Here is a 20,828-nt window from a genome sequence, read left to right on the forward strand (position 1 = left end):
ACGGGTCAATCTGACCTGAGTTTTGCACTACCATACTTCCCCAAGTAACGTCTTCTTTGATGAGAGAAACCAATGAGAACAAGAGTAAATAGTGTCCTCATTAAGGAAAAAGCTTATAGATGACATGTAAAAAATAAAATAGGAACATAGACTTCTGCAGCAAAGCAGCCTATATGGCAGCTGTAAGCCAAGAACATTTTGTTTGGAATTATAACCATACTTCCATGATTTTAGTTAAAGGAAACATTCATATAACAACAAGAGAAATGATGGAGCAAAACCCCGTGTCCCCCAACAGTCACTAATATTAAGCAGCATACTTCCCCAGTTTCTTTCCATGAAAGAACAAACAAGAATTAAAAAAGTATACCACAGTCCACGACCACATGAAATCTCCACAAAAACATCTAAATGCCAACAGGCATGGCTCAAATGATTAAGAAAACTCGCAAGTTTTCGAGCTAAACTGAATAAGAATATACGTTAGCAGCCTATAGGATAGATAGTATATCAAAGCAGTGTCCAGAAGTGAGATAAAACTTGTACCAGTTATCGCTATCCACACCCAAAATGGGTGAAATCTAAGAACCATTGCGAAAGAATGATGTATATCCGACTCAGCACTCAGCATATGAAGTTAGGGTGACTTCTTTCATATACTGGTTACACCCAGAGCCAAAATTAGTTCACCGCATGGGAAAATAAGCCATCTAACTTCACCACAATTACAGGCATTTTCCTTCACATGCAAGAAACCATCACGATAACCTTGTAATTGGAACTCAGACTCATCAGAACCAATAAAAAGAAAAGGAAAGAAAAAGATAATTGGCACAGTAAAAAGACTCAATATGTAACTAAACTTTAACAAAAATAATTGCTGAAACAAGTTCCCAGTATCAGCTGCTAGTGCATATCAAGTTGAAATAAAACGTTAGCATACGCAATTTTCAGAAGAATTCGCGAGTCAATACGGAGGTGCAATTAGAACAAAACTCTAGTTTGCGACAATTCTAAAAGAAACCCCATCTTATATTCCATGCTCTACTCCTCAGCTTCAGAGCCCGACGCTCCGTTATTCTTGTTGTGCTTCCTCGCGTACCTTTGGTTCCTCAGAAACTTCGGATCCATCTACGAATATATGAAATAAAACAGAGATATAAAATCAAACAAAAAAATAAAAGCCATAGAAATAAGCGTTGATAAAAATTAATAAAAACAGGAAAAAAAGACAACGTTTTTAGATCTATCAAGTAGACAAAAGAAAAACGTGTAAATAAAGATCCAAGATGGCGAACTAGAAAAAATGAAAAGTAGAAATAAGAATAGATTAAAAAGAGAGGCAAAAGAGAAAGAGAGCCATACCCCCTTGGTGGAAGTTTGCCTGTGCCTCCGGGGCTTCTTGATCCCGTTCTTATGGGCCTTGTAGGACTGGTTGTGAGCCGTGTGGTTCTTCGACTTCGCCATTTCTGAACCCCCCCCCCCACAAAAAAAAAAAAAAAAAAAAAAAAAAAAAAATCAAATAAAAAGTAAATACAAAGCAAATTCGGGGGGGAAGAAGATCGATATTAGAAACAATAATTTGCCATCTTGCCGCATAGCAGATCTAACGAAGCGAAAGAAGGTGGATCGGATGGAAGGTGATACCTGAGAAGGCCGAAACAAAGCGTAGATCTCTCACGGAACCAGGTCGATTTCGGCTAGGTTAGGGTTTTGGAGTAGAGGAAATTATTTCTCGGTACCCTTCTTGAGCTAGCTAGTCACGCAGGAGGCACGTGCCAATGTTTAGTAATTTTTAGTCCGTAGAGGGGGTTGCAAGCAAAATACCCCGGGGCGAGGGCCAGCAAAATGTGACCCAATTGTTGTTTCGACCCAGGTTCAACCTGCAATAGCCAGATTGCAATTTAAGTTAAGCAAGTTCGGACCATAAATAAATTATTCTATTTAAATTATTTAACAATTAAATTAGGTTCAGATTACGATCTTCTAGCTCATTTATATGGGCCTATTTTATTACATATGCTAATAGATTAACATGTTAGATAAATCATATAGATTAGACTAACAAGTTGAGAAGATTACTTATTTATTAACTAAGTTGGATTTTTTTCGTGACCCAATTGCTATCCCTGTATGCAAAGGACTGCTAATAAAATAAAGTTAAAATAAATGTTATTAATAAATATGATATGCTGATAATGAAATTTCAAATATGTGAGGAAGAGGAAATTGAATCAGCAAATAAATACGGTATATTTAAAAATTAAGATAAGTTGGATAAAAATTTCAGTTTCTCCCGATGGTTTTTGGAACCAAATTTCCGACCGCTCGGACAATCCCGAAGGGCTGTGAAAGATCGCATCAACTCGCCTTACAGCGTTGACCAAAAGTCAAATAACACGTCCGCTCCCTATTTCAACACACGTGCATCGCGTGAGTCAGACGCCCACGTCATGCAACGATCACCTCGTAGATCCCAAGGCCCTTCCAAATTTCCGATACGGAATCCCCACCGCCCAAACAAACTCCAGAATGACGACTCCGTTCCTCTGCTCCCCAGGAATAAGATCTCGGATATACATCCCCACATCTGTGCGTCGCTTGTCGAGTTGTCGTTGCTCATATGCAAAGGCAACGGGCCGCATATTTTGTTACTGCGAGACATTATAACCCACGATCTCGCCGGATTCTACTCAGTATTTTTTAAAAAAATGACTTCCAGCCGTTCGTTTCCAATCCAACGTCTCAAGAGTTCCTTTAGTTGTCAACTTCCGGGTAAGCGTCGAAGGTTGATGGTTAACGCTGTCATCAGATGATCTAAAACATCAGTAGTGTCATCTATCTAATGAACGATGGTGATTGATGCTTCCACTCAACACCCGCTTTCTCACGGGCCAATTACATCATCCACCGTCCGTATTGCATGGACCGTTTTGTGCGGTCGTTTGATAACTTTTTTTAGGGGGACTGGAGAAACTGACTGACGGAAAATATCTATTGGGACCTAAAAGAAATTATGCCGTTAGATTCTAAATGGACGGAGGTGAATTCGGTTGATGACGAGGCGCTCACCCGTCCTCGCTTTCCTATTGGTCGCCGACTCACGACCACAGGAACCGGAACTTCCCGGTCCCCAACCGGTCTCCAGCGAGCGAAACGGCGAATTCGGTCGAGGTACAGTGGATCGCGAAACCGGCCGATCAAGTCAAGGGAATACAGCTCACCATTTATAAATGGCCCTAAAGTCTAAACAGAGTTCGTAGAAGGCCACGTAATCTCCCACCTTCCCCCTGCGCGTTCGTCTCCATTCGAAGCCTCTCTCTCCCTCTCTGTAGCTCTCTCTCTCTCTTTAGGGTTTCGTCGCTCTGCGGCTCTCCGTCTCCTATCGTTCTCGGGTTTTTTTTTCTGCTGGGGTTTTCTTGGATTTCCGGCGATCAGATCGGGATCGGAAGGGCCTCCGATCGGCGGATCCGATCTCATCCGGCCGAATTTCCGGCTGAGTTTTTCGGTGACTTGAGCGATCCGTCCGCGTCGGTGGTAAATTCTCGCCGGCGACGATGTTCCTTATAGACTGGTTCTACGGCGTCCTAGCCTCGTTGGGACTCTGGCAGAAAGAGGCCAAGATCTTGTTCCTCGGCCTCGATAATGCCGGAAAGACGACGCTTCTCCACATGCTCAAGGACGAGGTTCTCTGAAGATTTCTTTTTTATTATTTTTCTTACTTTCTTCTTGATTTGTTTTGATCCGGTGGTTATTTTTAGTTCTTGCAGACATTATCAGTTTTTCAGATTATTTAGTTTCTCTTTTTTTTTGGATTTTTTTTTGGGAAATTTTCTTGGATATTGGTATGAGTAGAGACTGGTTCAGCATCAGCCGACCCAGTATCCGACGTCAGAGGAGCTGAGCATCGGGAAGATCAAGTTCAAGGCTTTCGATCTTGGCGGCCATCAGATCGCACGCCGTGTCTGGAAGGATTACTATGCCAAGGTTCGATTCTCTTCTTAAGCTGACCTCAAATATGTTTCTCTCAGGCTTATTTACGTTATAGTTTCTGCTGAGTTATGTGATCCATGTTTTGATTCGTCGGAAGATTGGCGTTGTTATTTGTTGATTTCTACTTTTTGCAACGGTTCCGTGGATTTGTTTTCTTTAATATTGACGATTATTATTTAAAACGATCTTTTTGAGCAGGAGTTCTTTAAGAATAAGCAGCGCCGTTTTTATTATTTCCCAAATTCTCACAGAGAGAGGGCTGCAATGTTAGTTTGGTCACTAGTTTCCTATGAGCTTTTTCGTATATACACAGTACAAAGGTGGATTTATTTCCCTTTACCATGACCAGATGCTGGTGGAAATTGTAGATAGAGATAGCAACTTGAAGTGTTTGTGGTTCTTTAAATTTTCTCATTCTCCACATGTTTGGTATATAAATGGTATATAAACGTGAAAATTTGCTGTTTCTATTACTTTTCTGCTCTGAAAAGACATTTTCTTTTCTTCCCAAAGATGCAACTTCATTAAACTTCTTAATCAACATGTCTGACTTGTATGCAGCTGCTAAAAGTCAGGCCTTTGAGTTTAACCACACTGAATTATCGTATTCTGTTTCACTGGTGCTCGATAGGCTATAGATGATTAATGTTTGGAAGTTAGGAGCATGAGTGTGGTGTCTGGTGTATGTATTTGTTAAATATCTGGATGACTGGATGTAGTTATGCAATAGGTTATACCACTAAATTGGTTTTGTTTTAAAGTCATTTTTTTCCCTCATCATATGCTTGTCTGATCTTATAGTTTTCCCCCAATTTTGCTTTTCTTGTGTCGATGCCACCTGATAAAATTCATTTGAATTGAGTTATCACTTAATTTTTCCAACCTCATTGCATTGCAGTCGCTTGTGCCCAACCTTCTTTATTAGCTTTGAAGCAGGAAAAGTTCAAGTTGCAACTATGGTAGACCATTCTTGTTTTATTCTCAAGACTTAATTAGGTTAGACATTTGCAACAGTGCACAATCTTTATTTACTTATTGTCATAATAAGCAAAGCAAAGTTTCATTGATATAGTAAGCTTTGCTTTTTTGCCATGGTGAAGACTTAAGCCAAGCATTCACCTATATATCTCTAACTTTTCCTGAATCTAGTGCTCTATTTTCTCCAAAGTGGGAATTAAAATCTATATCTCAATCTTAAAAGATAATATAAAACCTCAATGAAAAGCCTTATCAAATTGTGTTTTGGTTGTGTTGACCAAATTTACTGTTTCTTCCAATTCAAGGCCATGCCCTTCAAAATTGGAAGTGTTTTTCTATTATATTTCATTGTATTATCCAATTTTGATTTCATCTTCCCCTTCTATATCAATTTTTTTTCACCTTTGAGATCCTTGATTAAGTGCATCTATAGTGACACTCATCAATGCTACGCTCAACTTCTTAGATGCCTGGAGGTTGGGGGAGAATGATATTAATGGAGCAAGGGATAAGTCCTATGCCACTTACAATTTAAAGTAACACAAGGATAAGTCCTATGCCACTTGCAATTTAAAGTGACACAAGGAATGTCACCAAGGGAGTAGTCTGATTACATCTTTGTGGCCACTTGCCCCAATGGCAGTGATGATTCATTTTATAGAAATTGTATTGATGTTATTTGATGCTTGGATAAAATATGTGTCTGCATCTCCATATCATCCATCCTTTAGAGATATCCTCTTTCACCCTTCCAATCTTTATGTAGAATATATATCATATTGATAGTATTTGTTGGGGTAAGGGTAGTCTTTCATGAAGATATTCTTTCGTTTGTATATTCTCTTTAAAAGTGCTCAACTTCTATTTTTCTTCTTGTTGGGGCACATCTAACCTTCTGAGGTATTTCTAAGCTGTCAGGAAACAATAATCTCTTGATGAGCCTAAGGTTATCTTCCATTATGGTTCTATGGCTATAGTTCCTCAGAGATGAATCAGTATTTATATATTGAGCCTCAATATAGAGTGTGTAATGAAAAGCTAGCTCTTTATTATCACTAACATTTCTTTCTAAAATTTTATAGACAAGGCATTAATTCTATACTAATTTACAGGTGGCAGACATCTGGTTCATAGTCAAAGTTTGCAATTCTTGATTTCATACTGTGATTTGTACAGCTGGGTAATATTATGAATTAACACTGATCACCTAGCCTTATCATCTATGTTGCTCATCTCCTGGGGTTTCTGACGAATATTTTCTGATCTTATCTCTAACTTTATCCTTCATAATCTCTCATCAATATTTGTTCGCTATTATTTTTGATGCACTTCTTTTATGCCTATGGACCTTGAATGCCCAGCATTCTTCTCCATACAGCATAGTTAGTTTTAGAATTTTTTAAATAATCATTGTTACAAGATGTAGGAAATTCAATTGCTGTTTAACACTATGATGTGCATTTCCATTTCATGTATTCTTTGGAGAAACTTCCACTCATCTCTAGCTGTTCCTATACTGGATCCAAGGTGGTCTGTATTTGGGGAACCTCTTGTTCCAAGTGCTAAGTGCACCTTTAACTTCATATATTTTCTAAGAGTTTGTACTTGATGTAATTGGTATTGATTTGAGTACCTTATTTCCAGAATTTTTTTCCATTGTGCTAACATAGTGTTTTCTTTCTAAGTCTACTACATGGACAAATGTTCGGGGAGCTTGAACCAAAGAGAATCCTGTTAGATGTCATCATTTGGGTTTCATCAGTTATTTTGTTCATAAAAAATTCAGGAATTTTAAATGTTACAATGCCCAAGACTGATTGTCACAAAGGGTGTAAATGAGCTGAGATGGAGCCAGTTAAGATCGAGTCATCTCATTAAATTTTGAGCGTTACTCTAACTGATCAGGAACAGCCTCTTTAAGAGATACAGCAAGAGCCTGAAGTCCCTCAAGGCTCTGCAAGCGCTCGTGCACACACACACACACATAGAGAGAGAGCTTTGGCTACTTTCTGCTGTTATATTTCAATGTTATAGTTGAAGGACCTGACCTATATATGTATATATATAGTTAATTAACTATATATATCGTTAAGATACATTCTTTACATGTAAAAGTTTTCTGTCTTTAGTAAACATCATAATAATATATCAATAGATAAAATAACTAAAATAATATATAAAATTATATTGATTAATGATTTATTCATATTTCAAGCTTAAGTGGGCTGGCTAAAGCAACCTAGGTCGGTTCTAGCTTGGTGTGCTTCCTAATCAAGTGAAGTGGATTTTGAGCTGATCATAAGGGTTCCTATCAACAGCTTGCTCATTCGATGGTCCTCTCTACAACCTAAAGTAAGCCTGCTAAGATGAAGGTCTGTTGCCATAAAGGGTTCCCTAATATCTCCCAAAGTGGGTCGTACACTTATAATTGCTTTGACATTAGCACTTACCATGCTTGTCCAAATACAGTCTATAGACCTTTCCAGATCACTGGACAAATAAGTTTTCTTGGTCCTTTGTAATAGATTTATCATAATTGTTTGCCAAATAATTATTTGAATAATGTAAATTACATGATCTTTGTCTTTTGAAGATGAATATCCATTTTGTGGAGTCAAATGACTTGTGCTGTCACCTCCACTATTAAGTATTTTCATTCATTATATTAAAAAAATATGGTGCATAATTGCATATTTGATTTTAAAAAAGAAAATAAGAAGAAGAAGACATGGATTTTGAACATAGAACATTGTTATGGTTTATTAGTTTATTTATTGTTGTGTCACAGGCTTAACTATTTGGAATCTTTTGTCTTCTCTTGTTCGTGAAGTCTTCAATTTATGTCAAAGTTCTTGCTGTGTTTCATGGTAAGACATGTACGAGGCTTCTATAAGTGCTATTGTTTTGCATCTTATCATGTTTGAAGCATAGGCTAAAAACTAATGCCTGCTTTAATGTTGTAACAACCATTCTGGCAGTTTTGGAGGAGGTCCAGTATGTTATTTACATGCGTAGTGGGTAAATAAATAAGGGCTATTCTGATTGTTACTCAGTTATAACAGTTGTTATATAATGGGAATAATAGTTTTTATTTAACACTTGCATCGCTTACTCAAATAAAATATTTTTTTAAAGTTCAAATATTTATACATACAAATTTAACATAGAAGTTGTTTTGTCAAGAGATATCCTTTGAACATCCAAGTTTAACAATGACCCAGGTTGAATGGTTTGTATAAGTTAATGACTCTTTGTTTGTCCCGCTGCTGGTATCTTGTTTATCCCCCATTGGTTTAATCTGAGGATATCTGCAGAAGCGATGTATCTGATTATAATACTTAAGATTCTAACTATACGTCTCTTTATTGCAATTTATTAAAAAAACTCTTAACACCTTGCTGAATTTGAGCTTTGGAATGACATAGCAAAAAGTAAGCATAATAACAAGTCTTGACTTCTGCAGCAGGAAACATCTCTCTAGGGCATTGTACCCACCAAGGAAACTCTTAGGAAGCTCGCTATTGTACTTGCTTCCTAGGTTTTTCCTCCTCTCTCTCTCTCTCTCTCATCAAAAAAAGGTTCAAGGGATGCGCTTCTTTGAACCTGCACCCAGTATCGTCTCTGCATCTGCTCCCACTTTAGGTAACTAGGGCCTTGAACCATGATCCGATGATGTTTGTGTGCTGCAAAGGTCAAATTAAGCATTATAATAAAAAATTCTGTAAAACAACCAACAATAGAGTGATTATTTTAAAAGTTCATAAAAAGTTAAATGTAGAGATGAATTGCATGATGGGTATACCATAGAACCCATGGATGTCTACAATATATGTTCATTGTAAAGCTGTCGAATAATGTTTGAACAAGCGTATGGCATGCTAACTCTATTATATATGCTGAGTTACAAGGCAATCGTTGGCATTTGGTCTCTCATTTATATGGTCCTACTTACCTGACCCCGAGGGAAAGGTTAGATGGTTGTGGTTGTCGTTATGGTTCTTTAGATGGTCCCGCTTGCCGCTGCTTTTTGGTCAAATGATCTTTCATGTCTCTTGCACAGATCAAGCTTCCTATGTGATGATCCAGTGGGATCTTTTTTATGCCGACATTGGTTATTCCTTCTGCAATCGTTGCCTGTAGTTTTGGCCCAGTGTTGATTCTGAAGTGTTGCAGGTTGGTTCTTTGATTTCCATGTCTAAAAACAGTTGGTGCGTTATTTTGTTGGCAGGTGGATGCGGTGGTTTACCTAGTGGATGCCTTTGACAAGGAGAGATTTGCAGAGTCAAAGAAGGAGCTGGATGCCCTCCTCTCAGATGACTCCCTGGTGAACGTGCCGTTCCTCATATTGGGTAACAAGATTGATATTCCATATGCAGCATCCGAGGAGGAGCTTCGCTACCATCTAGGCCTGAGCAACTTCACCACCGGCAAGGGTAAGGTGAATCTGGCGGACTCCAATGTCCGCCCCCTTGAGGTCTTCATGTGCAGCATCGTGCGCAAGATGGGCTATGGCGATGGCTTCAAGTGGCTGTCACAGTACATCAAGTAGACCGAACAAAACCTCACAACCATCGTCTGCCATGATTTTTATCAGTCGGGTTTCGATTGAAACTGTTTCTTTTCTTAGGCTTTCTGCTTTCCATTGGGTTGTTGAACCAGCAGTTGCGACGGTACGGTATATTTAAATGGAATGTCAAAACAGTGTAAAGTGTCATGTAATGTTATTTCTGCTGATGAGTCAAGTTGCTCATTCATGTTTATTTTTTCCTCCTTTCACGGACACAGTTTTGATGGCCCTTGCATGGTTCAAGGTTTCAATCCCCTTAATTTTTTGTCCACAGGCCGCTACGCATGGCTGTTTGGACGTAAGCTGCAGGCATGTTTGAGCAGGGGTGTGCGCTGGTTGCGTCGATTTAGAGGTTACACTTTGAAACCCAACCGATTTTAATTGATTTCATAAATTTGAGAGTTGAAGATGATTTGGATATAGATTGTATATACTTTTGTATTTATATTTTTTTATGATACAAATATGGATATTACATAAATATCAAAATAAATATTCATAATGAACAAGGATATAAATTAGATATATTTGTTTTAAATAAAAATAGATATGAGTCGGATATTAATTATATTTATTTTTTCATCTGAATATGGATATAAGTCGTACATCATTTGGATATAAATTGGATGTCCACTAGAAATTCAATATGAAAAATTAAATAAATGACATAATTATACATGATGGGCATAAAATTTATTATCAAAAGATAGCAAATAAAGCTCTAAGATGTAATTAACATAATTATTAAACTTATTTGGAGATCTATTTGACCAAAAGTTTGGTTCATGGATCCAACCTGATTTGTTTTAAAAATATATTAAGATTTAAAACTACTAAAAATATATTAAGATTTAAAACTACTTAAATGACATATATAATATATAAAGTATTAAAAATATATATTAAATGCTATTATTATCTTTTAATTGCAGCATGAATAAAAGAATCATGATTTATCTGTTTTTAAGTAACGTTAAAAAATATATGGCTATAGAAATATGTTGAAATTATTGATATTTTTAGATATCAATACAAAAAGATTTTAGAAAGGAGACGATTAATTTTTCATAAAAATTAATTATTAAACTGTAAAATACCATAATATATTTAGGATTATCATATTTTATGATGCAAACAAGTTTTGAATCAGTATAATAAATCATAATTATATGCTAGAAGTTAATGTTGTCATGGTGTTCACGTAGCAAGCAACAATCCAAGAGATTTTGTATGTGATCCCTTGTATAAGTGTATATAGAATTTTCCGGACCAGAAAGTATAGCCACCAATTAGATCAGAAAGATACCATCTTTAAATATATGTACTTCCTATCAAAAGAACTTAAAAGTTGCATCTATTTAAGGTAGAGATATCATTTGGATCTAGGAACTATACCTTTGTAGTCCTTTGCTCTGGACACTCAAAAAAGGAAAATCAAATCACCATAGGAGCGGAATTATCGGATCTGAATTCTGAAGACTAGGGAAGATAAGCTGCCATACCTCCGGTCCATCTACAATCAAGATAGCTATAGCTCCACTCAGAAGTCAAGTACGTAGTTGTTTCTTCACCAAAGATTAGCAAGGAGGAGGGATTTCAAAAACGAGCTCAATAGTTCCTCGAGAACATGAGAAAGGTGCATCAGAAGGTTACGGCATAGCTGTATAGATCACAAATATAAGGATTGACACGATAAATATGGTGTGAAATGCAACTTCCAAGAGTGGGAGCTAGTTTTATATTGGATGAAGCTATTTGGTCCTATATGAGATGCAGACCAAGGCCAGGAACTACTACGATCAGCTGTGGATGATCTACTGGTAGCGCAAAAAAAAGTTATTAGATGATAATTGTGTCATCAAGAAGAAGGTCACAGAACTCAGATGAAGGAGGATTGGGCCTTTTCGAATGATCAAAAGAGTCAGTTTTCAAAGAAAAGCTAATTGGTTCAACTACAAAAATCAAAAGCAAGTGTTTTTCTATCTCTAATTCTAATTTAGCAAAAGCTAAAATGCCTTAATAAAAAGAGCCTTGATTTAGAAGGATTATTGGATTTAATATAAATCACTTTGGCTAGTACGGAGAAGATTAGAAAGTCCAAGAGTAAGATTTGCCGTATCAAGATGTCAAATCATATACCAAATTTTTGGTGGCCATAATTTGCTTAGGCGTCATTCAATTGGGATGTTCTTTTTTTGAAATTGATAATTTTTCGAGCTCTTTAAACTTATTATACATTTGGCGATCAAAGCCAAATTTTTTTTATGTGGATCTTGAAATTGGCCGGTCAATAAAAAAATTGATTAGGCGTATCTCCAAGACAAATACATTCTTTCCTTTTTTTTGGGTGAGAAAATGTTTTCTTTCGCATTCATTCTATATGCATTAATTTGTCCCGGATGTGGGGGGTGGGACACCCACCGGCCCGATCAGATGTTCGGGAGCCACTTGCGGAGCGGATACGGTCGCTGCCGATTCCGGGGCACCCCTTCTCTGACGTCAGAGTTTGAAGTTCCTCGAGCAGGACTGGAGTCAGAGTAGCCGATGTCCTCTACATGGTTCATGATGGTGGGCAGTTGGGGATGGACCTTGGTTAGATTTGGCGGTTGGGGCTACACCCTAGGGTGACGTTATTTCTTTGAAAAGTTACCTGGGGTATGCTGCCGACGAGACTTTTGCTGTTCGAGAGGGCATAGGTATCCACCTCCAGTGCCCGGAGTGCCAGACCGATGAGTCCTTGGACCATGCAATCTTCCAGTGTCACCGGACTAGACAGTCCTGGGGGCGAGCGGAGTTCCCCACGGAGCTTTGGCGGCATGCGGAGGCCTTTCTCCAGGTTCTTTGACGCCTGTCCGAGGCCTCGCAGTCTAGACCAGAGGCAGTGCGGGCGACCTACACTGCTTATCAGATCTGGCCTGTGAGGAATGCATGGACCTTTGGAAACAGTTGCCCCCCACCGAAGGTGGTAGTGGAGAGAGCACGATTGCTGGCGACGGAGGCCTCTCAAGAGATCTGGTCGGATAGACCTTCAACAATTCGGGACATCTGGGGCTCTACATTTGCTCGTGAAGCGCCCCGCTTGGTGTTTTCACTTGGGAGCTCTCACCCTCGAGTTTCCTCAAAGTCAACTTCGATGGATGTGTCTTGCAGGACGGTAGAAGTGGAGGTGCGGGTTTCGTTGTCAGGAGCCTGGACTCTAGGATGATTGCGGATGAGGGTTGCCACTTATTTGATACCTCGGTACCAAGAGTGGAGCTAAGAGCGGCCTGGCTTGGCATGCGGTATGTTTGGTGTGCTATGCAGGGGAGGGATGTCCTCTTGGAGGGGAACTCTACGACGGTGATTGGATGGATCATGCAGGTCTCGGGGGGCTCGATGATTACCACCCCTTGCTACGAGATATCCGGGCCATGGCTTGTGGAGGGCTGAGGATTCAGGCAAAGCATATTTTCATAGAGGCTAATGGGGCGGTAGATTGGGTGGCTTCCTTTGTTGCCAGCCATTCAGAAGATCTCCTGTGGGAGGGAGAGGCATACTTGCCTGCCGATTTTCGTGATGTTTTGTTTTTTGACTTTCTTGGCTGTATCCGTATACGTTATGTATGATACTTCCAATTTTAGCAAAAAAATAAATAAATACATAAGTGAAAAAATATACTATAATCTAAATATTGACCAATAAGATTACAACATTGGTCCAATATTCTCATTTTAAATTGTTGGGTGCATTTTACATGTGTAATACTAGTGCACGTCAAACTCAACATTGGCTTTTGATGAATATAAGTCACACTTTCTGCCATTTCCTCGTGTCAGTCCGAAGCGGAGCCGAACAACGTGAGAAACAGCACAAGAAAAAGCAGGGATTAAGCGCGTCCAAATAAACCTCTCTGCCACATTAGAGTTTGGCCGACGGTTGACCCCGGTCTCTCAAGAAGACACGGGAGACGTCAGAGATCTCCACTTGACCGCCAGGCGCCAGCAGAGCAAATCCTTTTCCACTCCGCGGCCTCACCACTAGGTTTCCACACGCCACTCTCGCTGCCTTTCTCTTCCTCTTCCTCTTCCTCTTCCTCTTCCTCATCCCTATATATACTCTACCCTCGTCCCCAACTCCTCACCCATCTCCCAAGCCGAGCTCTCGTCTTCACAGCTGAAGATTCGAGATTTTCCTCGAGAAGAATTAAAGCTAGAGAGTAGAGACTGCTAGAGCACGGTCTTCGAAAATATCCATGGGCAACCACGCCTCGTGCATTCCGAGGAGCACCAGACCGCGCACGGCCAAGCTGGTGGATGCCGAGGGGAATCTCCGGCGCGTCGATATTCCCGCCGTCACGGCAGAGCTGATGCTGGAGGCCCCCGGCCATGTGGTGGCGCGTGCCGAGGAGGTGGTGAGGACGCGACGCGTGTCCGGTCTCCGGGCCCACGAGGAGCTGCGGCCCGGGGAGGTGTACCTGCTGCTTCCGGCGGAACGCGTCGGGTCCAGGCTTTCCGATCTGCAGATGGCGGTCGTGGTCGGGGCCGTCGAGGGTGGGCGGAGGAGGAGGAGGAGGAAGGGAAACAAGTCCCTTGGGTTTGGGAGCCGGGTGCTCCCGGAGGCAGCCGGTAGAGAGGAGGAGGGGTTTTTGGAGGGGACGGTCACCGGATTTTCCGGTCAAAGGATTGGTGGTTACCGGCAGTGGAGACCCGTGCTTGATACCATCCACGAATCCAATTAGGGTTTTTCCGTCTTGGGTTTTCTTGTTTACATGTAGAACATGAGAGATTTTTTATTTTATCTTGCATTCTTTTTGCTTCGCAATTGTACAGAGGATGATGGGAGCCCAACTTATATGTGTTATTTTGTTAGAACAACGATAATTATTAACACGAGAAAGTAGCAATGTTATTCTATAATTATCCTTTTGTTTTCTTTTTTTTTTGTTGAGATTTTTACATGTTAGTCCTCTTTTCTTCTTCTTCTTCTTCTTCTTCTTCTCTCTCTCTCTCTCTCTCTCTCTCTCTCTCTCTCTCTCTCTGCTAAGGCAGGTGGATTATACTTGACGAGTACGGATGCACCCGATAAAATCAAAAAACAGAATACTCGGAGTGCCAGAAGCAGCTCTCCATCACCAACCCACAGGATACTACTGGAGTGATTGGCTACATAAGCAGCCACCCAAACTGCAGCCCTATTAGCTTCATGAAAAACATGCTTGGCCTGAAACGCCCCTCCGTCCCTCCCCATTGTCCAGATATCTCGGAGCAAAAGGTGGACACAACCATTACCCCTTGGGCCCCTCTGGATCCAACTGATGACAGTGGTCGAGCCTCCTCCAGGGCGATGGAGCGGGCTGTAAAACACACCGAGTGTGACGAAGGCCCGCCCAAACGGCCCGCAGCTCCGCACCTGAAATCGATATGTCGAAGAGTTGAGTGCCCCCTGCAGCCACGACCCTAGCAGACGAGTTTCAAATAATAAAACCCGCACCACCCCTCGTACTTCCGTCCAAGACAAACCTATCGAAATTGATCTTGAGGAAACTCGAGGGTGAGGGCTTCTAGGTGAAAAACACCGGGATGCTGCCGCAGCAGAATGGGAACTTCAGATGTCCCAAGCTGTCAAGGTCCCTTCAACATGTATGATAAGACTTAGCTCCACCGCCTGCACACAAGTACTCTCTACTACAAGTCTCGACGACATTCTGCGATCGCCAAAGATTTGAGCGTTGAGCAGCGTTGGTGCTTCCGGAGATCAGATGGGCTATTGGGGACGGGTGGTCCATGGATGTTTTGGAGGATAGCTGGGTGACTGAGCAGCCGATCAACCAACTCCCGACCATGGTAGACTCGACGAGGATTGCTGGATATAGGGTTTGCGACCTAATGGACCCAGATGGGGGCCGGTGGAGGGAGGAATTGATCCAGGAGGTGTTTAGGGAGCAGTTGGCAGTGATGATTATGGGTCTTCCAGTTCCTATTCGGGAGGTGCCTGACAGGTTAGTATGGTTGCGACGGGTCGGTCGCAGGTACGAGCCAGGGATCTCCACACTTTGATTAGTAGGGCACCAGATTGGCAAATCGAGGGATGATGGATATGGAGGATGCGGGTTCACCCACAGGTGGCGCTCTTCGTCTAGAAGATGGCATAGAGCTGCCTAACGACCAGGAGCCTGTTAGCGAGCCGGGGCATGCAGATTTCTCAGTACTGTGATTTGTGTACAAATACAGAAGAGATCATTGATCATGTTCTATTACAGTGCCCCAGGGCCAGAGAGATATAGAGTAGGTCTCCTGTTCCACTTCCTCCTTCGGTGGAGTCGGCACAGGACCTTCTTCTTGTGCTGAGGGCATCAGTGCGGAGCCCAAGTTTTGTTGAGGCAGGCATTTTATTCACACACTTGGCTTATTATATCTAGTTGGATAGAAATGCTGGACTCTTTGAGGGGAGGAGGTGGTCTTCGAGGATGGTGGTGGATCGAGCTGTGTTACATGCAGGGGAGGTCACCGGTGCTACCGCTTTGTTCTCTTCTGGGATGGCTAGGGACATCTGGGATACTCTCTCCGCTGTTACAGCGCCCAAGTTCGCCCTTGTTTCATGGGTGCCCCCACCCCATGGTCATCTCAAGGTAAACTTTAATGACAGTCGGTCGATGGACGGTGGTTCTAAAGGTGTGGATTTTGTGATCAGAGACTCCCTGGGCAGGTTGATAGCTGCTGAGGGCCGTCGCATGCCAGGGCTCACCGTTATTGGGGCAGAGCTGCGGGCTGCTTGGGAGGGCTTATCCTATGTGATGAGGGTCCTCGGTGCCGTGCGGGTGCATCTCGAAGAGGACTCTTCTGCGATGATCGACTGGATCCAAGATGCGGATAGATACGGTGACGGTCACCCGCTCATCTTAGAGATCCGGAGATTTGTTCAGGAGATGGGTGATTTTCAGGTAGCACATATGTACCGGAAGGCGAACAGAGCAGTTGACTGGGTCGTCTCCTACGTCGCCCGGCACTCCGAGGAGTTCCTTTAGATATATGTAGACATTCCCACCTTTTTGTACTCTTTACTTTCTTTGGATTTGGCTGGATGTACTCAAGTTAGAGCTATATGAATTGCCATTTTCACCATAAAAAAAAAGTTTGAGCGTTCCTAACTAGCCATATCTGGTAGGATGTGCAAATCACTCGAACCGCCTCCTGGCAAAGTAGTGGAAACTCCGAAAATCGGCGTCTGGCCTGTAAGAATAGGTTTCTTCGGCTCTGAACATATTAGTCCTCCTTTCTTAGTGTCCTAGCATGGTCCACCTTTTTATAAAAACAAATTCAAAATCAGACATTTGTAAATAGGACAAAATGGTCTCTATTTAATGAATAAATTTATGGATTCAATAAAGTTAAACAAGGATTGTGACCTTTGTGTATGCGACTTTTATAATCCTAAAATAATGATAGCGGCGACGTGGTCACCAAAAGGAGTATGAGTTTCTATGATAAAATATCAACACTGTATTTTTCATATAATATAAAAATATTAAAGGAATGGATCATTAATCGAATGTTAGGGACTACCGTCCCATCAATCAAATATTGATCTATCTCTTATTTGTCATTTTACTAGAGATTGAACTATTTTGGTATTAGACTGAGAAAGAGTGAGTAATCCGTCAAAATTCCTTCATTGATTAGGTGCAAAGGTAATCGTCTATATCGATCCTTTTTAATATATTGCTGCAGCTTGTAAGAATATCTGAAGTTGTCAACTTACCGGTAAATTTCCATATGGCTATACCATGAAGTTGAATTTGAAGATCAGCTTCCCCAAGATTGAGATGATTGGGAGAATTATAGATATTGGAGACGTGCTAGGTCCCATAATGTAACCCACTGTTTTAAGGCGTGAACTAAAATTCCCCAGCCCATGACCTAAAAGCGTGTTAGGATTGGATTTAGCCAAAATATGTAAAGCCCATAAATTTACCATCCGTTGACTTGGACTAGTCAATTGCTTTTTAGGATTAGATCGAATTTGATTTTAGCCAAGACAAGAACTTGCCATTCTAAGTCCAATAGCTTTGGTGGTTGTTGCCACCCTAAGTTGCTTACGTTATATATAATTTGTCATATATTTATTTCTAAAATTTAAAAATATTTATGATATTCAAATGTTATCTATTTAATTTATTTATGATATCATGGGTCAATGCATCAATCCATGCTCCTTCTGTGCCTGAATCACTAACTTATAGAGACACGATAGTTGGCAACCCACCCAAACCAGCCCCCAAAAAGAATGAAAAAGAAAAACAGAACTGAAAAGAACAAAAAAAAAATACATTCGATTCTTCAACATATATAAATAATGGCGGGATTAAAATCATGTGGAAATTCCAATGCCAAGTTGAGATGCTCGAGTTAACATTTATCATGTCAAACCTCAAGGTCTAAGGCAGAAAGCTCATCACAAGTTTTAGCTTATGAACAAGTGACGTGCAGAGGCTTGATAGTTCTTCTTTAATATTCTTGATACAGATCTGTTGTTTTAGGAGCATCATCCTTGCATAGACTCATTCCTATTCTTCTCTAAATTCATTAAATTGATGGTAAAACTTTGAATCTGTCAAGAAATTACAAGGATTTGGTCTTTGATATTAGTACATAGACCGTGATAAAAGCATAATGGTAATTTAAGTGCAATTGGTTGTATGTCAAAAAACTATTTGCTAGTCTCATCAATACAGATCCTTTTTTTTTTTTTTGCTTTTTCTTCTTAAAAAGGAACAATTATGTGTTTCCCTACCTTTGAAGATCAATTAAAATGCTGGAACTACGGATGAAAACAATAATTGGTTAAATTATCATAGCTAAGGGGCAGCTAAATATATTCATCAGCAATTTCACAAAAATGTAATTAAAGCTACTTCAATCTCAGCTCTATGCAATTTCAATTGCCCACTCTCTATGAGCCTGTTCGTTAGTTTTGGCCATGCAATTGACAGTTTAACCTACCTATTTGCATATAAAAACTATCGCGTCTCTCTCGTTGCGTAGATAACAATAAATTCTTCTATAAAACACCATCAAAGTTGTTGGGCAATTAGCCTATCTACAACTTGACAGATCTTTCCCTCGCGATATTACGTTCGCAATTCTGAAGGAGTCTACAAATCGAAGGGAGTTGTTGGATCGGGAGAAGCTGTCAAAGATCTTCTTCTCGTTGGATTTTAATATCCTAAAACTCCAGTACTCGTGAGATTCACAGCTTCCTCACCTCCTCTTTCCACTTGCGTAAGTGAGGTGTTTTCGATACCAAATGCACGCGTCCAATCAGGACCTTCGTGGATTTTCTACACGAAAAAAGAGCATGCATACTGTGCCCTTCCTCGAGTCCACAGCCTCTAAAACACGGTGTCGAGAAAGAAAAGTCATGGCGTCCAGAAGCCAATGCTTGTTCTGTGGACACTGTTCCAATGGAAATGGAAGTCTGACATTTCTATTCTATTATGGAAGTGCACCGAACTCGCCAAACATCCAATTATGATCATCTCAAGGATCAAATCCACCAACCCGAATTAATACTCAGTAGGACGTCGTTCTCAGGCCACCTAAATTCCCAAGGCAAAAAAGACACGACAAACCACGGTCTCCTCCCGCTCCATTGCCTCGACAGCACGCCCCGGGACTCGCGGGTCAGCCATGGGACACTCGTGGAATCCGAGCACCGACTCCATTTGTTTCCGCTCCATCGCATCGGCTGGTCCACGACACAACAGCAAATATCACATCCACCCAATAATAAGCTGACACGTAACCACGATTTCCAGATTATGGGCCCGCCAAAGGATTACACGTGTCATGCGGTGGAAAGCGTGGGCCAATCGTCGCACCCGACCCACTCACGAGTGCACCGCGTCGACGACTAAAAGGAGCAGTTTAGCGAACCCCCGACCAACTTGAAAGAAAAAACAAAACAAAAAAAAAAAAAAACGAGACCGGTTCAGACTGCGAGTCACCCACCAGCAGTGGATTCCTCCAATTAGAAGCTGCCACGTAACCAAGACAAGACAGGTCGTGTCCTACGTAACTCGGCAGCATCTGCTTGGCGAAATTTATCGTACGTTGAAAGGTTCGGCTTACCTTGGACTATTTCCCCAACTAAACCGATGAACGCGTTCAACTCACACCCTGGAGCACTTCAAATTTAATCACCCAGCGGTGCTTGCACGCTGAACAACCGCTCCCCATATTCCCTTTTACCCTCTCCATTGCACCACCACCTTGGCTTGCTTACCTTCCATCCCTCCTCCATGGGAAACTTTGTTTCCTGCCGGACACTGGATGCTGGTGGCGGGAAGGTCGTGCTCTTCGATGGGACGATCCATGAGTTCGACCGCCCGATCTCGGTAGCGGAGCTCATGCTCGAGCACCCGAGGCAGTTCGTGGTCGACATGCAATCGCTCTCCGCCGGCGCGACCAAGGTGACCCCGTTGCCGGCCGACCACACGCTGGACACCAACAAGATCTACCTGATGCTCCCTATGACACGCAGGAAGGTGTCGGCCGACGAGGCCCGAAGAATCCTGTCGCTGGCTCGGTCGGTGCTGCGGTCGCGGTCTTTGCCGTTTTGGGCGAAGAACCATGGCCTGGTCCCTGGCATTTGCATGGAAGGTGTGGGTGAGAAGGAAAAGGCGGTGCCTGCTGGGAGAAAAGACGACAGCTTGATGGAGAGAGAGGAGGCGGGAGGGGCCGAAGAGTCGCCGGAGGTCTTCGGGGCCAGGTCGGAGTTTCTCGGAAGGACGGTTTCAGGCAAGGGGTGGAAGCCAAGTCTACGTACCATAGAGGAGAAGGCCTTGGAGAGGAAGGTGTCTCACTGGTTGTTCTGAAGAGAGCGGGGAGTTGACCCGTTAAGATTTATGGAGTTTATGAAGGTATTTCTTTCCCAGGTGCCGGTAGTTCAGGGTTATGTATGTACAATGAAGAAATGCAACTGTTTGCTTACCAAAAAAAAAAAAGAAATGTAACAGTTTTTAGAGTAGCCTCAGAGATGTACAATTGGCCAGAGAGAGAAATGGTTCTCGCCTATTATGTCTGTTTTAATGCCCATATCATGATCTTTTTAAGTTATAAATATTAGGAGTCAAAAATCTGCGGCCCGCCTAAGTATTAGCTGGAAAATTTCTATGCAGGTGTGGATATTACAATTCGCAAAATACGTATATATTAGTAAAGTAACAATAATAAAAACCATGCAGGTGATGTACCAGTTATCTGCATTGCGCTTGTGGTACATCTTGCTGCTGCATGGGCTGGTTGCATTGTAT

General features: G+C 41.5%; 5 protein-coding genes across 5 annotated transcripts; 4 read left to right on the forward strand and 1 right to left on the reverse strand.

Annotated features, from left to right (window-relative positions):
• Positions 1-828: 828 nt before the first annotated feature.
• On the reverse strand, positions 829-1,796 carry LOC103704648 (60S ribosomal protein L29-1-like). The gene is made up of 3 exons (XM_008788018.4): positions 1,648-1,796; positions 1,366-1,469; positions 829-1,131 (listed from the first exon to the last, which is right to left on the reverse strand). The coding sequence occupies exons 2-3, from the start codon at positions 1,465-1,467 to the stop codon at positions 1,045-1,047; spliced, it is 189 nt and encodes a 62-aa protein (XP_008786240.1). The 5' UTR covers positions 1,468-1,469; positions 1,648-1,796; the 3' UTR covers positions 829-1,044.
• Positions 1,797-3,248: 1,452 nt separating this feature from the next.
• Positions 3,249-9,731, forward strand: LOC103704647 (GTP-binding protein SAR1A-like). The gene is made up of 3 exons (XM_008788017.3): positions 3,249-3,686; positions 3,856-3,987; positions 9,200-9,731. Exons 1-3 carry the CDS (start codon positions 3,558-3,560, stop codon positions 9,518-9,520), a joined length of 582 nt encoding a protein of 193 aa, XP_008786239.1. The 5' UTR covers positions 3,249-3,557; the 3' UTR covers positions 9,521-9,731.
• A 3,487-nt stretch (positions 9,732-13,218) lies between these two features.
• LOC103704646 lies at positions 13,219-14,433 on the forward strand. The gene has a single exon (XM_008788016.4). The coding sequence runs from the start codon at positions 13,770-13,772 to the stop codon at positions 14,253-14,255; it is 486 nt and encodes a 161-aa protein (XP_008786238.1). The 5' UTR covers positions 13,219-13,769; the 3' UTR covers positions 14,256-14,433.
• An 867-nt stretch (positions 14,434-15,300) lies between these two features.
• On the forward strand, positions 15,301-16,541 carry LOC103704730. The gene is made up of 2 exons (XM_008788143.1): positions 15,301-15,515; positions 15,944-16,541. Exons 1-2 carry the CDS (start codon positions 15,301-15,303, stop codon positions 16,539-16,541), a joined length of 813 nt encoding a protein of 270 aa, XP_008786365.1.
• Positions 16,542-19,701: 3,160 nt separating this feature from the next.
• LOC103704729 lies at positions 19,702-20,592 on the forward strand. Its single transcript, XM_008788142.4, has one exon. It carries the CDS (start codon positions 19,815-19,817, stop codon positions 20,388-20,390), a length of 576 nt encoding a protein of 191 aa, XP_008786364.1. The 5' UTR covers positions 19,702-19,814; the 3' UTR covers positions 20,391-20,592.
• Positions 20,593-20,828: the final 236 nt, after the last annotated feature.

The sequence above is a fragment of the Phoenix dactylifera genome, unplaced genomic scaffold (genome assembly GCF_009389715.1).
Source record: "Phoenix dactylifera cultivar Barhee BC4 unplaced genomic scaffold, palm_55x_up_171113_PBpolish2nd_filt_p 000283F, whole genome shotgun sequence".
Lineage (NCBI taxonomy): Eukaryota > Viridiplantae > Streptophyta > Magnoliopsida > Arecales > Arecaceae > Phoenix > Phoenix dactylifera.